Consider the following 14,813-nt stretch of genomic DNA (forward strand, 5'->3'; position numbering starts at 1 on the left):
GAGCGATGACCTTAATATGTTTAACAGCTCATGATTAGCTCAACATCACAAATGTGCCACAATGTTTTATTTAAAAGATGTCAACGTAAAAGGTTCTACATAAAGATTGCTAGAAAACATTGATATCAAGTACACGGTCATAGTTGAGTGTTACAAATATAAATTATAAAATGAAATCGGTGACACTGGCATCAGATATAATTTATTTTTCACCAATCTCCCCATATTTACTTAAAAGCACTCCAAAGGGAGCAAAGTTCGACTTCAAACTCCGAGTCCCAAAACCTCTCTTTCTTGTGCAAACATCATTCAGTCCAGTGTTTATGTCTAAACAATGGTCACTGATTATTAACGGTAGTTTCATTGATGTGAAACACTTGGCCATAACAACCTCCAAAAAAAGAAAGAAAAAAAAAACACCCTCCAACCACTAGAGTTATTTGTCTATTGGGTCCAGATCCTGTTTGGATTTTAGAGTCTACGGTCACACCTCTTGGGTGTGTGTGTTCCCTCGTTTAAGGCAAAGGGTTTAATAAGGCTCTATCGCATCAAGAGATGTGGATAACAGATGTGATTCTAATGAACAAGGTAACCCGTGAATCTCAGTACGATGTGGAGGTAGACTGTTAAGGTCTGGTCACATTTAAGGCACAGTCACATTAGTAAAATTTCACTGGCAAAAGTCTATGGTCAATAGAATAGTGATGCATGAAGCACCACTCGCAAAGAAGTCTTTCAAACCAATTGGCTTTCTGTTGGCCAATGTGGTGAATTCGGGTGAAAATCTTGGAATCCATTGTGAAATCTGGATGGAAATCTTTTTCCCTTGTGCAAAATTCCAGATCAAATGGATTCCTATTAAAATGACTGGAAAAATTCACTGAACAACGGTAAATTTTCATTGTTCAGGGAATTTTTGCATTCGAAATCAATCCATTTCAATGATTGGAAAATTGTTCATAAGGGCAAAAGATTTCCGCACGCAGATTTCGCAAAGGGTTCACACTGGTCACTGCTCGGTTTGAAAGTGACTTCTGTGCGAGCTGAGCTTCATACATGGCTACACTACTGACAACGGACCTTTTTGCTCTTTATGTTTATGAATGTGACTGCGACCTTTAGGCTGTGCACACATATCTCAACATTACAGAGGAAATGACCGGGATTGGTGGCGATGAGCATTTGGGATATGAAATATGGGGCTAAATTGTATCAAAATCAAATCAAAATAGAGCTTTAAAATGAACAGAGCTACTTGGCCAATATTTACCAAGAACTATTAAATCATACAGTTCTCTAAACACATAGATTTGCTGTGATTGTACAGTGGGTGTTTTTTGAGGTTTTTATACAAGAGAGGTTAATGACAGTGTTCTGTAATATCCACCACTACTGCCTTCTTCCAGCTGAACAGGAAGTAGCCGAAGCCAGCGCCCAACGCCACTGCTATGCACAGGTAACCGTTGTACGTCATGAACACCAGCATGAGGAAGTAACTGACCACCACTTGGATGATGTGAAGAAGCGTCTGGATGAAGTGTGGGAGACTCATCATCTTCTGGCTGGTGAAGAGAACAGAACCAGGTGTTGACCTTATTATGGGATTACAAATGTCAGGTCATCAGTGTGAAGAAACCCACGAAAATGCATGTTTACCTCTTAGAGGTCACTCGTGTGGTAATGAATAGATACAAGGGATGATTAAATCAGTGTAAACAGGCTAAAGGCTGATTTTTACTGACCTCGTCGTCATACAAACAACGATGATGAAAGAAAAATACTTCTAAAAACAGTGTTTTCACTCAGAGATAGAGGTCTGCAAACCAGGGGTTTTCAAACAGTGGCGCAAGGAGGCGCTAGCCTGTCCTCAGAAAACTCAATAGCACTGGCTAACAAACATGAAATTGCATTTGCAACCCATTTAAAATTCATTATGTCATATGTAATTCAAGTGAAACGCGTAGGGTGTTGAATCAGGATCGTTTAGAATGTGCAAATGGGCCATTCCATATCATAATGGAGACTTGAAAAGGGCACATCTGATAACTTGAAATTTTATAAAAGATTATGAAGACAAACATTATTGTGCACTGATGAATCATTCAGAATAAGACCAGGAAGGTTCAATAAGATAGTAAACTGTTCAGACTGCAGGTAAATGTGGCCCAAATCCGCTCACGTGTCTCTGTTTTTCTCATGACCAGCAGAGTGTGAACAGGATTCCGATTTTCCGATTTGTGCCACTTCAATATGTGGTACTAAATCTGATACAGGTCAGATGTTTTGCAATGCGAACTCAGGCTGAGAAGTCATATCGGAATTCATGCGACTTTTACGTCCCTCTAGATCAACATTCGTCACAATTCTGCGCTCATGGGAGTCACTTCAAAGATTGTACATACCCGAAGTTATCAAGCCAGTTGCGAAAGGCAGTCAGTGGAAGGACAGTGATGTCAGAGCTCAGAAGTATTACAGTGATAGCTCTCTATACAAGCAAAACATGAGGGCTCGTATCATAAATGTTTAAAGGGATAGTTAACTTTGGAATTAATTTTTGGTATGTTTTAGCTTACCTCAAGGGCATCCAAGATGTAGGTGTCTTTGTTTCCGCAGTAGTTTCAATTTTTATATTTTTAGGTCAAACCGTTCTTGTCTGTCAGTCATATAATGCAGGTCTATGGTCACCACCTCAAAGAGCATGCACAGAGAAGTCCAAATTAAACATGATTTAATGACTCGTAAATGTAAGTGCACATTGATGGCCTAAGACACGAAACGAGCGGTTTGTGTGAGAAAATGAACAGTATTTATATCGTTTTTACCTCTTGTAAACACAGCCACGTCCAAGTGATCTGATGCCGGAAAGCGCCGGAAGTGATCTCTCGCGCGTGTACGTCACTCATACAATTGTTTTATTTTATTTTAAATTGTGTTATGGAATTTTTCTATTATTACTCTGATTTCAGTGATTCCTAATGATGGCCTCATCTGTTCTCACGAATGTAGTGATATGGGGCCTTTGGATGATAATTTACTGTGGTTGGGAGTCAGTGGAGGTAAGGAAAAGCAGGTGGACAAGGGGTCATCTTGAGTGCATTTGTACGTTATAGCCTAAAGGGTTAAGGGGGCATTTACCTCTCAGGGCCAGGGAGAAATAGGGAAAAAACAAAGTATATCTCTCCTGTGAGGGGAGGGCAGAAATAAGGCCTTGGAGGACACAAGATATAAAAAAGACAGACACTGCTTCTCTTTATCTCTCCTCACTGACTCACGAATGTGTATTGGTGACGAAGATCTCTCTTGCAAGAGAATAAATATTTTATAAACTATTAAATTGGACTCAGAGTGTCTCTTACTCAGTGATAATGTTTGTTGGAAAGGAAAAGCCACAACAATTGTTTTCTTTTACGACGGTTTAAACATCCCGGATAAGCGCAAATTAGTACCATTTTAATTAGCCGTCTTACCTACAATCTCTGTTCTGTGTAAACAATGAGTGACGTACACGCGCGAGAGATCACTTGCGGCGCTTGCCGGAAAAGACCGAAGCGCCCGCGCCCTCAGATCACTTGGACGTGGCTGTGTTTACAAGAGGTAAAAACGATATAAATACTGTTCGTTTTCTCACACAAACCGCTCGTTTCGTGTCTTAGGCCATCAATGTGTACTTACATTTACGAGTCATTAAATCATGTTTAATTTGGACTTCTCTGTGCATGCTCTTTGAGGTGGTGACCATAGACCTGCATTATATGACTGACAGACAAGAACGGTTTGACCTAAAAATATCAAAATTGAAACTACTGCGGAAACAAAGACACCTACATCTTGGATGCCCTTGAGGTAAGCTAAAACATAACAAAAATTTATTTCAAAGTGAACTATCCCTTTAACAACTCTGCTCTCTATTTTTCGTATCCTCGTCTTTGTTTTTTATATTGCTTGCGCATAAATTCGCTGGATTCGGCGGCAGATCACACTATAAATAAACGTGCAATCGCTTTAATGTCTTTGGTGTTTACTTCCATATGACAGTGGTGTATGTGTTTTCTTTTCATAGTTCTTTTACACATGCAGGTCAGACCATGATCTTTTCGCACTAGAATGTGATATTGGCCACATTTAAAACAACAATGTGAACAGCTATACAAAAAAAAAAAAAAAATCGGATCCGAGCAATAAATCGGAATTGAGCACTAAGGCTCTGATTACTCTGATCATTGACTTTGACACCTGCGCAGACCTCCTGAAAACATGAGTACTCATTTCACTGACCCGACTGTTTTATGTGTCTCCATGAGAACGGTGCCATCGGCTCCTGGGACTGGCATAGAGTTGTAGCGCACGTTCACCTGATTCCTTCTCAACAGGACCTCACGGCCGATCTTCAGGCCCTCGTAGAGCATAGCCAGCAAGAGAACACCAATGCAAGCACCTACCATCTCTAAAGACGAGGATGAAGAAAGGTTAAAGGGGTCAGGAATTGAGAAATCAATTGTTCCTTGATCTTGACATTTAAGAGGTCTCCAAAGATCTCCAAAGTTCCTCGTTAGTCCAAAAACAGATTTGAATATTGAATATCACTTCACATTATTACGTCATAGTGCGATGAAAAACCGCCTCTACAGGAGATGATCAACACCCATTTCTACATCGTTGCCGCTTTAGCCCCGCCCACCAATTCGCACATGCCATGTCGTAGAAAATATGAGACAAAAACACAAGATCCAGCAACAAAATGATAGAGATGCCTCTGATTACAAGACCTTTTGAAGTGCCAAGTTGTGAGAAAACGCATTGCATTGCTATCTTTGTGATCCTAACATTAAGAAAGTGTGGATGAACTTTATTTTGAATGAAGGTCCAGTCAGATCACATCAGTATTTCGTTTCATTTTACTGTGGATTCGTTTTTTTAAACAAGGCAGTTTTTTCAGGGAGACTGAAAATAAAAGATAATGCCGTGACAACTATGGGTTATTGGATCCGATAATGCCGCAACACACAAGTGTGACTAAAAGTGTTTTTTTACCATGTGTCCCTATTGCTTTATCTGATACAGGGTTTGATATGCTCTGAGTATTTATACTGTAGCGTCGCAGTCAAACTGAATAGTTGTGATTTGCTGTTCTTTCCTTTGCTTCGGCATTTATAGGGTTAATGCGTTGGATTATCAGATAACTGGAAACTCCAAGTACTTCAACAATATTTGCCACAACCAAGATTTAAACATATATGTAATACGCATTGATGTTTCACATTGTTGGCAAATATTTAACAAGATATTTTTCAACATCGTAATTTTTTTTAAACAATTGCACACGTGTAATGGGACGCTGAAAATGATTTCAATATGCAAAACTGTTAATCATATAAGTGGGCGTTTACTTCCAAGTCTTGAACGCGAAACGTCCATCAAAACGGAGTATCAATACAGGATAGAAAATAGCTTATTACTTCTAAATTAGGATTTTTTTTGGTGTAAAATTATTGATAACATTATAAGTGGACCTCAGAGAACATAAAAAAAAAAAAAAAAATGAAGTTCATGTTCCTCTGAACACATAAGAAACCTTACAGTACATTGTTTGTTACTTCATCTTACAATCTCAGTGTAATCTAGACTTCCTGGTTACAAAATATTCTGTTTTGTTCTCATAATTAAGATGATTCAGCTTGATAAAACTAGTGCAATCTAGTAAAACCTGTACAACCAGTACACTTACCCTCAACACTAAGAGGGTATCTTATGACATTGAAAGAACAACCAGTAACACGTTTTGTTTTTATTTCAATATCTAGTTTCAGGTCATCTCTACAGTGAAAGTGGTTCAATGGAGGTCAGCAAGTCACTGTACTGTTGATTTAAACTTTCAATTGGCGCATCAAGTCAATGGTAATTTGCATAAAATGTTGCCACGAAAATGCGAATTAAACTGGATAACTTCATTATTGTTTTGTCACTGCAAATTGCTGCCAGTGTGAAGAGCCCAAAAAAAGGATAGTCCACACAAAAATAAACATCTGTCATCATTTACTATTCCAAAAATCGATATTTTGAAGAACATTGTGAACCAAACAAGATTAGAGCCCACTGACTTCCAGTGAATGAAATTTCCCTTATGTTCCACAGAAGAACGCAAGTCATTGTTTGTAACAACATGAGGGTGGGTAAATGATGACTTTTTTTTTTTTGTGAACTATTCCATGAGAGCAGCAGGCGTAATGATATGACGCAGCGCCTGAAAATAGTTCCGTTGTGTTGACGGACGGTAGCCTATTTTCAGGCGCTGCGTCATATCATTACGCCTGCTACACTCATGGTACGGCAGTAAAGTTTCTTGATTATTACGCAGGAATGAGAGTATAGTTCCTAGCCATATCAGCCTAGAAAATCGCAACTTTACATTTTCCGTCGGTCTTAGTGCACGATGTAACTACAGAAGAGTCAAGTTTTAAATAGGAAAAATATCGCAACTCTTTGGTCATTTTTTTTTTAGAAATGCTAATGGTCTTGTCCACTTCAATGATGTATGCTAAGCTATGCTAAAAGTGGTACGGTCAGAACCGGAGATCGGCTGAATGGATTCAAAAACGGTAAAACTCAACAGTTTAACTCTGGGGGAGTTGTAAAATGAGACTATTTCCCAAAAAAAAGTGGACTATCCCTTTAAGGAATACCACAATTTTTCATCCTCTTAACTTAAACAGTTAAAGGGATAGTTCACCCAAAAATTAAAATTAGCCCATGATTTACTCACCTACAATCAGAGATATATTAAAAAATGACCTGGCTCTTCCAAGCCTTATAATGGGAGTCAATGGTTTTTTTTTTATTTTTTTTATTTTTTTTAAGTCCATCAAAGTTCATCCATCCGTGATAAATGTGCTCGAAACGGCTCCGGCCGGTTAATAAAGGTCTTCTGAAGTGAAGCGATGCGTTCGTGTAAGAAAAATATTCACATTTAAAACTTTATCGACTAAAATAACTAGCTTCCGGCAGACGGCCTACGCAAGTCAACTTACACCAAAAGAGTAACACTTGACGATGTATGATGAAGGAATAGCGTAAGCTTTGACGCCTCTCACGGTTCAAACAAACACGGCTGGGCAACCGCGTTCGTCATTACGTTGTGCGTCAAGTTCAAGAGTTACTCTTTTGGCGTGAGTCGACTTGCGTAGGCCGTCTGCCGGAAAGTTATTTTAGTCGATAAAGTTTTAAATATGGATATTTTTCTTACACTGAATGTCATATACACCTAGGATGGCTTCAGGGTGAGTAAATCATGGGCTAATTTTCATTTTTGGGAGAACTATCCCTTTAACCTCTGTTGTGAAGAACTTAAAGGAAAGCTTCAAATTTCATTTGATTACATTTTAAAAGATTCATTAAATTGTTAAAGTTCTATGCATTTATTTGATTACCACTGTTCATTGATACTATCTTTGTATTAAATCATAAAACACAGAATCCAGAAAAAAGTTAACATTCCATAGGGCATTATTAGACATAATTCTTTGATCATTCAAATTTTGTTAATTCATTACAACAGAAACATTGAATTTGGGGAAAATAAAATGGAATTTGGGGAAAAATGATAGGACCAATTCATAAGTATATTCATTACAATTTATTTTATATTCACAAGTAGTTAACGATTAATATGTTAGTTTATTAACGGCCATTTCAAAATTTCACCAATTATAAAAAAAGAAAAAAAAGAAAAAAAGAGCATCTTACCTGCTGGGGTGTTGATGACCAGTCCAGCGAATAGCAGCTCCACATTTTTGTAGCCAAAGTAGAAGGTCATTTGCTGAAAGTATAATGAACCAAAGAATTTATGTCAACCTATCTTTGCCCATAATGAATAAAACAATTCTAATAACATGCAGAAGCAGTCTTACTTCCGTTGAACAACAGCTTCAAATGATGATAACATGATCACATGTTTTATACATCTGGATTTTTATCAACTGAACTGATATACTAACACTCAGGCTTAATGAATTCCAGGTTGTCTCACCATCATCATCGTGTGTTGCCCATGACCTGCGTCGGGCGTCGTATGGTCCCCATGAGAGTGTGTGCTATCCGGTGCCATGCTATGGTCCGCATGATCAGCGTGTGGATGTGACATACTTCTCTTACTGCACAGAGGTGCTGGGGAGAGATCAGAGTACAAACCATTCTTACAGATTCAAGTATAATCAAATCAAATAAAACAGTTTTCAGAATATGAAATGACTATTCTGCTAAATGAAAAAGCAAGGAGCAGAACATCTTTAGCCGAGTTAAACAAACATTTCAAGTGTTCCTGGATCATGAAAGTAGCTTTCCAGCTGGTACGTTCAGGGATAAATGAAAGCTTGATACTATGAAATCAATCGTAAGGATAATCTATAGGATCCTGATCAACAGGTTCAAACAAGTAGCCAAAAATAGCCTACAGTAGCAGAGGAAGTAAAAAGTATTTAGACACTTGTAAATATTATGTATATAATGTCACTGCATTATAAACAAAATATCAAACCAAACTGAATCTGCAAAAAAAAAGAAAAGAAATCCCGGTTTTCTCAGAACTAACTTCACTTTTCTGAGCCACTTTTGTAAAGACTTTTAATTAACTTGTGCATCAGTGACATTTAGTGGATATATTAAAGGGATAGTTCACCCAAAAATGGAAATTCTGTCACCATTTACTGTGTCGTTCAAACCCGTAAGACTTTTGTTCATCTTTGAAACACAAATAAAGATTTTTTACTGAAACCTGAGAGATTTCGGTCCCTCCACTGAAAGTCCATTCCACTAAAACTTTAACGCTTCAGAAAGACGTCGTAAAAGTAATCCATACGAATCGAGTGGTTTTCTGAGGAGGCACAATCATTTTATACGAGGAACTTTATATTTAGGGTCAGAAATCTCAAAAGTTTCATTAAAAATATCTCCATTTGTGTTTTCAAAGATAAACAAAAGTTATATATATATAAACACCAAGATACTTTTCAGGGTCACTTACTGTGTATTAAGTGAAGCCCCTGGTTATTTTCAATTCCTGAAAAGAGATCAAATGCTGAGAAAGGAATAACAGATACAAAAGACCTTCACTAATCGAATGTCCCAACAACCCCAGGCTATTCACTTAGACAACGTCGTCCAGATAATCTAATACATGCCTCTATAAAACAATTACTTTTCCCATTTGACCAGCAAACATGCTTTCCTAAAGGTTTGGGACAGCCTCAGGGATAAAACACACATCAGAGATGACTGTACAAGACACACATCAGACTAATGAAGATGATTACCTACACTATCTGCACTGACCATTAGTCAGCGTGTTCTTGTTTGCCTTTAACAGACACTTGGCTAGTCTTCTACAAGTCTGGAATGTAATTTTCCCTCAGATCCAGATCAGATTTAAAGACCAAACGAGGTCAACTGAGGAGCATTGAAAGAGAGGAAAAAAACAAGTCACAAAGTACACTCAGAAAATAAATGTCTGCTTGAATCCTGTCTTCATAATCTGGGAGGCCAGACAATGTGCACTGTTGTCAAGAAAGTAAAACACATCATGTGACTGAACTTACAGCCTGATACCGGCTTTTGGTAGTACACGGTACTACTACAACCAATTTTTTTTATGGACATGTATCTTGGTAGTACTATTTTTTATATTCTTTAAATTACTATGTGAATAAATACTAGCATGGTATTTTATATAGAACATTATTTAGTACCATGGTATTATGGTATTACCGTTTGAGATACCGTGGATAGCTTGTAAACACGACAAAATATTAACTAAATATTGCATTCATTTGTTTCTGCCATTACATTTTTTGGTACAAATAATATGACTGACAAATCCAAAATATATATTTTTTAAATGATGTCCAATGGTGAATTTTCAAAGAAATAACTCACCCAAGCAAAATCTGTCAACTCTCTCAGTTGGCTTCCTTTGTTCCTTATTAAAGTATCTTTTTGTGTGGGAAGTGAACCACAAAAATGTGCAAGTAATTCCTGTCAGTCCTTCCTTCTTGCTATCCTCTGACATACAGGTGCAGTGAGCGTGTAAAGTGCAGCCCGAAAGTGATAGTGTTCAGGACCAGCAGTAGGACTATAGTGTGTGCATGGTCACACTTGTCATGTGACCTCATCTGCCTTTCATTTCCCTCTTCTACCATTAATCCAATCACAAGGTTTTATCCACACCCACAAAGCCTGGTGCCTGAAAAAACGTTTGTCTTCATCCACTATTGCTCACTATTTATAGTGCCAGTTAAAACTTCGCACAACCTACTCATTCTGTATTATGACTATTTTCCACATTTTTTAACAACAATCATCAAACACTATTTTAACAACACAAATAGAACACTGAAAAAATGTTGACTCAAAAAAATGCAACACTTTGCCTCAATCTTTTTGAGTTATAACAACTATGAATAAAATTACATTCGACCAACAAACTACATTGAGTTAGAGGAACTTAATAATTTGTAAAAATTTGATTAATCAAAAAAGTTAACTACATGAGTTCCAGCCCTGGAACCAATTCATCTTATCACATCTTATTTTTTAGTTAAATGCCACAGCATGTTACATATTTAGTATGTAACTTATAAGTTACATAAATGCAACTTGTTTAGCAAGTAAATATCAATGTAGTGTTTACCTTCATGTACCTCCATTTTTAGCTAAATGAACTTCAACATAAAATAAACTCTTTTAAAAGTCAAACATAACAGCAATAAACACTAACAGGACCTTCCCTTTACTTAAATACAAATAAAATTACACTTAACTTCAACATTTATTTTCCTTATCCAGTCCTATGCAACGCATGCTGGGAACTAGAATCCACTGACAAATTTCCAAAGCTATCAAGAATTTTATTAAGTTACGACAACTTAAAAATAAAAATAAATAACGAAGAAATTTAAGTTGAAATTACACACAATATTAAGCAGTGTTGGGCAAGCTACTTAGAAAATGTAGTGAGCTAAGCTAGCAGTTACTCTACATTAAATGTAGCTTCACTACACTGAAGCTACCACCCTGGGAAATGTAGCAAGCTAAGCTACAGCGATATGGCAAAAGTAGTTTACTACATGTAAGCCATTTTTTTATTTTTTTATTTTATAAAATGTTTTATTTTTATACTTCATTCCAAGTCAATGTGTGATCTCAGTGATCAATAAAACTGTCAATCAAATATAGACAGGCAGAATTTGTCAGTTCAATTGTTTATTCAACAACTGTTCCAAAAAAAAAAAAAAAAACATAGCATAAAACCATATAACTATATAAAACTATAACAAAACCAGGTGTCAAGAGCGGGTGCATCTTTTTCCATTAAGTACATTTCTCACGTGTCAGCCCAAGGATTGATATTGGTACGTGATGTCACACCATACGGAGCAGAAGGTGGTGGTAATGCACCAAAAAGCTGGTTTGTAGAGCCCTATGAAATTTTCATTTAAAAAAAAAAAAAAAAAAAAAAATTCCCCACATTCCAAATTCAGTTTTATTTTGTTTTCATTTTTCTGGACTCCCATTTTAATGGTTAAATAAAATTTTAGTAATCAAAAACGTGTAATTAATTGAAATCATGAAACGTATACAATTTAATACTAATGTATTAAAATTTTAAAATAAATGACATTTTAAGAGAGCTATGAAATGTTTTTTTTTAATGGTTTAAATTGTAATGACCAATTTATTTAAAATGTAGGCCTAATGATTTAAGCAAAACTTTCTTCAAAGGTTAAACCAACCTTTTATTTTGACAGGTTGCCATGTAGACCTTTGAGTCTCTCTGTGTTTTTTTGATATGACGATAGTTTTTCTCAAATCAAGCTAAAATGCTTCTAAAGTGACTCTCAGAGCGGCTGTGTAGATGAAGTGCACGTATGAATGTCCTCATATAGGCTGAAAACATCGCGAGCGTCAACAGAACTCAAAAGATTTAGGCCTAATTAAATCAATAAATTCGTTTTTTACTTGCAACAATGCATTTATTTAAGTTGTGGTATCAGGACCCCTAAATTACTTTTTAGAATGAAGTATGGGAATTATGTAGTGACCAAAAATGTCTAATCAAAACTATATTGGATTTAATATATTGGTTAAACAGATAAAACATTTGACTGATTTAGCTTGATGGAAATGCTGCTGATACAGTTTTGCACGCATAGACAGATCTTTTTATGTTGAACATAAATTGTAATGTCGATATTTTAAATTAGTAAAAACTAGTTTGGAAAAAAAATTGACACATTGGCACATGACGTGTCCACATATCTTACTGCTATCAATTTCTTGGTATCATTTACTCTTGTGTTACATCTATATAGGCATCATACACAACGAAACTGCCTAACGAAATCTACATTCCAAAGATTTTTCAATGTATCAAATTTTTTTTGTGGGGAGGGTTGAGATACACCAGTTCAACGTTTTTGTTTTTTTAGGATGATGTAATGACACAATTTTACTTGTAAAACGCCAAATGAATGCAAACAGGCAAAGACAGCAAAACATTTTCTCTTGATAACATAACAGCGGAAATTTTTTTAAAGAAAATTGGTCTAAAGTCACAACGCAAAAAATGTTAATGGTCCTAATAATAGGTTTTAATTTCTTTGCGCAAAATATGGCCAGGATAAGTCCTCAACAGTCACAATGAGAACTCAGTGCAAACCTCTGCTTGAGTTATGAAAAGTACGTGAGTGATTTAACTTTATTGATGTTCAAAGAACAGCTTTTTACAATGTTGAACTGTTAGGACTTCAATTGAGAGCTATGTGCTTGCTTCCATAAATATAAATAGCAGACAAATTATGGGGGGAAAAGGGAGGGGTGTGAGAAAAAGATCACAAAAAATGAGAAACTGCCTGAGTGTTAAATATTTTCATTTCAATGGTAATTATACTAACTTTTTAAAGCATTAATCATTATGTAAAAAGTGATTATATCAATGACCTTTTCAACGCTGAGTGCATGAATAATGGACGAGGATTTGGTCAATCATTACTGATCGTTATGATGTTTTAGACCCAATTAACTTCTCATCAGGTCATAAAACAGGAAACTACGCAAATGAATGTGAAGGGGGCAACATGAAGTGTTCAACAGCATTAGTAGTATAACATACCAGCTTCAGTGCAGAGGTAAAGATGAGGTACAAAGAGCAACTCAACAACAGTTGGCTCATATAGTGCATTTCAAAATTTCACAACAGCAAACAGGTCTAATGTTGAATGTTGGTTTTGTTTGGTTTAGGCAGATCTGAACTGGAGTAAATTTGTATTATCATAAGCAGGGTCACAAATAAATGGGGGGCTTGGGGCATTAAAATGCCCCAAAAATTCGAGGTATGGGGGCAAAAAAATCTCCTGATTGAGTTCTTAATTTTAATATTACAAATAATACAGTTAAGCAATATCAAAAAACACATCTAGAATGGGAAAGAACTTCACGATTGACTATGCTCAAATAGATTCAACAAGCAATCTGATGTTTTTACTGCTGAAAGCTACAGAAAAGTGAATCAAATGGAATCCAGGCAGAGAAATGTGCATTTGCAGTTATCGTTCTGTGTCAGATATGTTGGATTTTGGGGTAAACTTACACCCTAGGTTATATAATGTATTGACAACTCATGAATGAAATATTTACCATCTTACATTATGTATAGCCTAACTGTAAAGCGTTTGTCAGCGTTTATTAAAAACATCCATTAAGATGAATAATGTTAGACAAGCACAGTTTTCCTTACAAATTAAGTTTGTATCGTCTTGCCTGACGGTAACAGCTAACAGTTATCCAGATAACTTTAAAAGTTTCTACAAAATATATTAAAGTCCCCCTGGTTCTTTAGTATGTTCTAAGGAACAATGTCGAGTCCAACTGGCTTTAATTTAAGAAGATAATCGTCTACTTTCCTCTAGTTTTCACAGTTTCCACTATTAAACCCAGTCATGTTGCAGGACGTTTTGCCACTCAGTCCAGCTGAGGGAGCGGGAAAGTGACATCAATGAATACCCTCTCTCAACGGTCTACTGTTTTTGCTCTATTTCACTATTTTCACCACCATGTCCCTTAAGGGACTCCGTACATTTCATCCCGACTTCATACTGAGAAAATAGAGCTTATTTTTAGGACCATTATGATTTTTTTGCATTGTGACATTTTCATTACAACTACTGTAATAGCTAAACTTATTGTAATGTTTAAAAAATATATTACGGTATTTCATTTTAGCATTTTTTTTTTGTGAATTTGATTTATGATTTTAATTTAAAAATACATCAAGATATCAATAATGTTGTATCTCATATTTTTCATATTACAGTAATGAGAAAGAAGGGGAAATATAATTTAAATGGAAAAAAAAAAAGTTTGTGAAACATGACCTGGACATTTCTTTGTGAGATTTACCATAAGAGGATTTCAGACCTGACTACATAGTAACAAAATGCATCAGAGTGAAAACTGGTTTGAGCTTTAATGCCAGAGATTAAAATCAAAATGAAACAAAACTTTGATGGCACACATTCATTTGAGAATAACTAAGTTGAGAGTGAAACTAACACATTTCAGTTGTGTAAAAGCCGTCTATTTAAGAATCCAACATGGACACCAGTATGACGACACACTCAAACCATATTGCAATATAGTTCAGTTGTAAACCAAACCATCATTTGACCTTGACTTTTTTTAATAGGCCTGATAAGTATCATAATCACACAAGAGTTGAATCATTTATATATTTGTTTAAATGTCAAGCTCTGGGTGTTTTTGAAGCC

At 36.0% G+C, this 14,813-nt stretch overlaps 1 protein-coding gene across 1 annotated transcript; it reads right to left on the minus strand.

The window, feature by feature from the left end:
- Positions 1–1,317: 1,317 nt before the first annotated feature.
- slc31a1 (solute carrier family 31 member 1) lies at positions 1,318–10,117 on the minus strand. Its single transcript, XM_056252952.1, is given in 7 exon segments — positions 1,318–1,414; positions 1,417–1,562; positions 4,276–4,444; positions 7,741–7,813; positions 8,024–8,160; positions 9,017–9,052; positions 9,925–10,117. Coding segments are annotated over 7 exon segments (762 nt in total). The 5' UTR covers positions 10,058–10,117; the 3' UTR covers positions 1,318–1,346.
- Between the last annotated feature and the right edge of the window lie 4,696 nt (positions 10,118–14,813).

The sequence above is a fragment of the Rhinichthys klamathensis genome, unplaced genomic scaffold, assembly GCF_029890125.1.
Source record: "Rhinichthys klamathensis goyatoka isolate OS25496 unplaced genomic scaffold, OSU_Roscu_1.1 h1tg000099l_1, whole genome shotgun sequence".
NCBI classification, from domain to species: domain Eukaryota; kingdom Metazoa; phylum Chordata; class Actinopteri; order Cypriniformes; family Leuciscidae; genus Rhinichthys; species Rhinichthys klamathensis.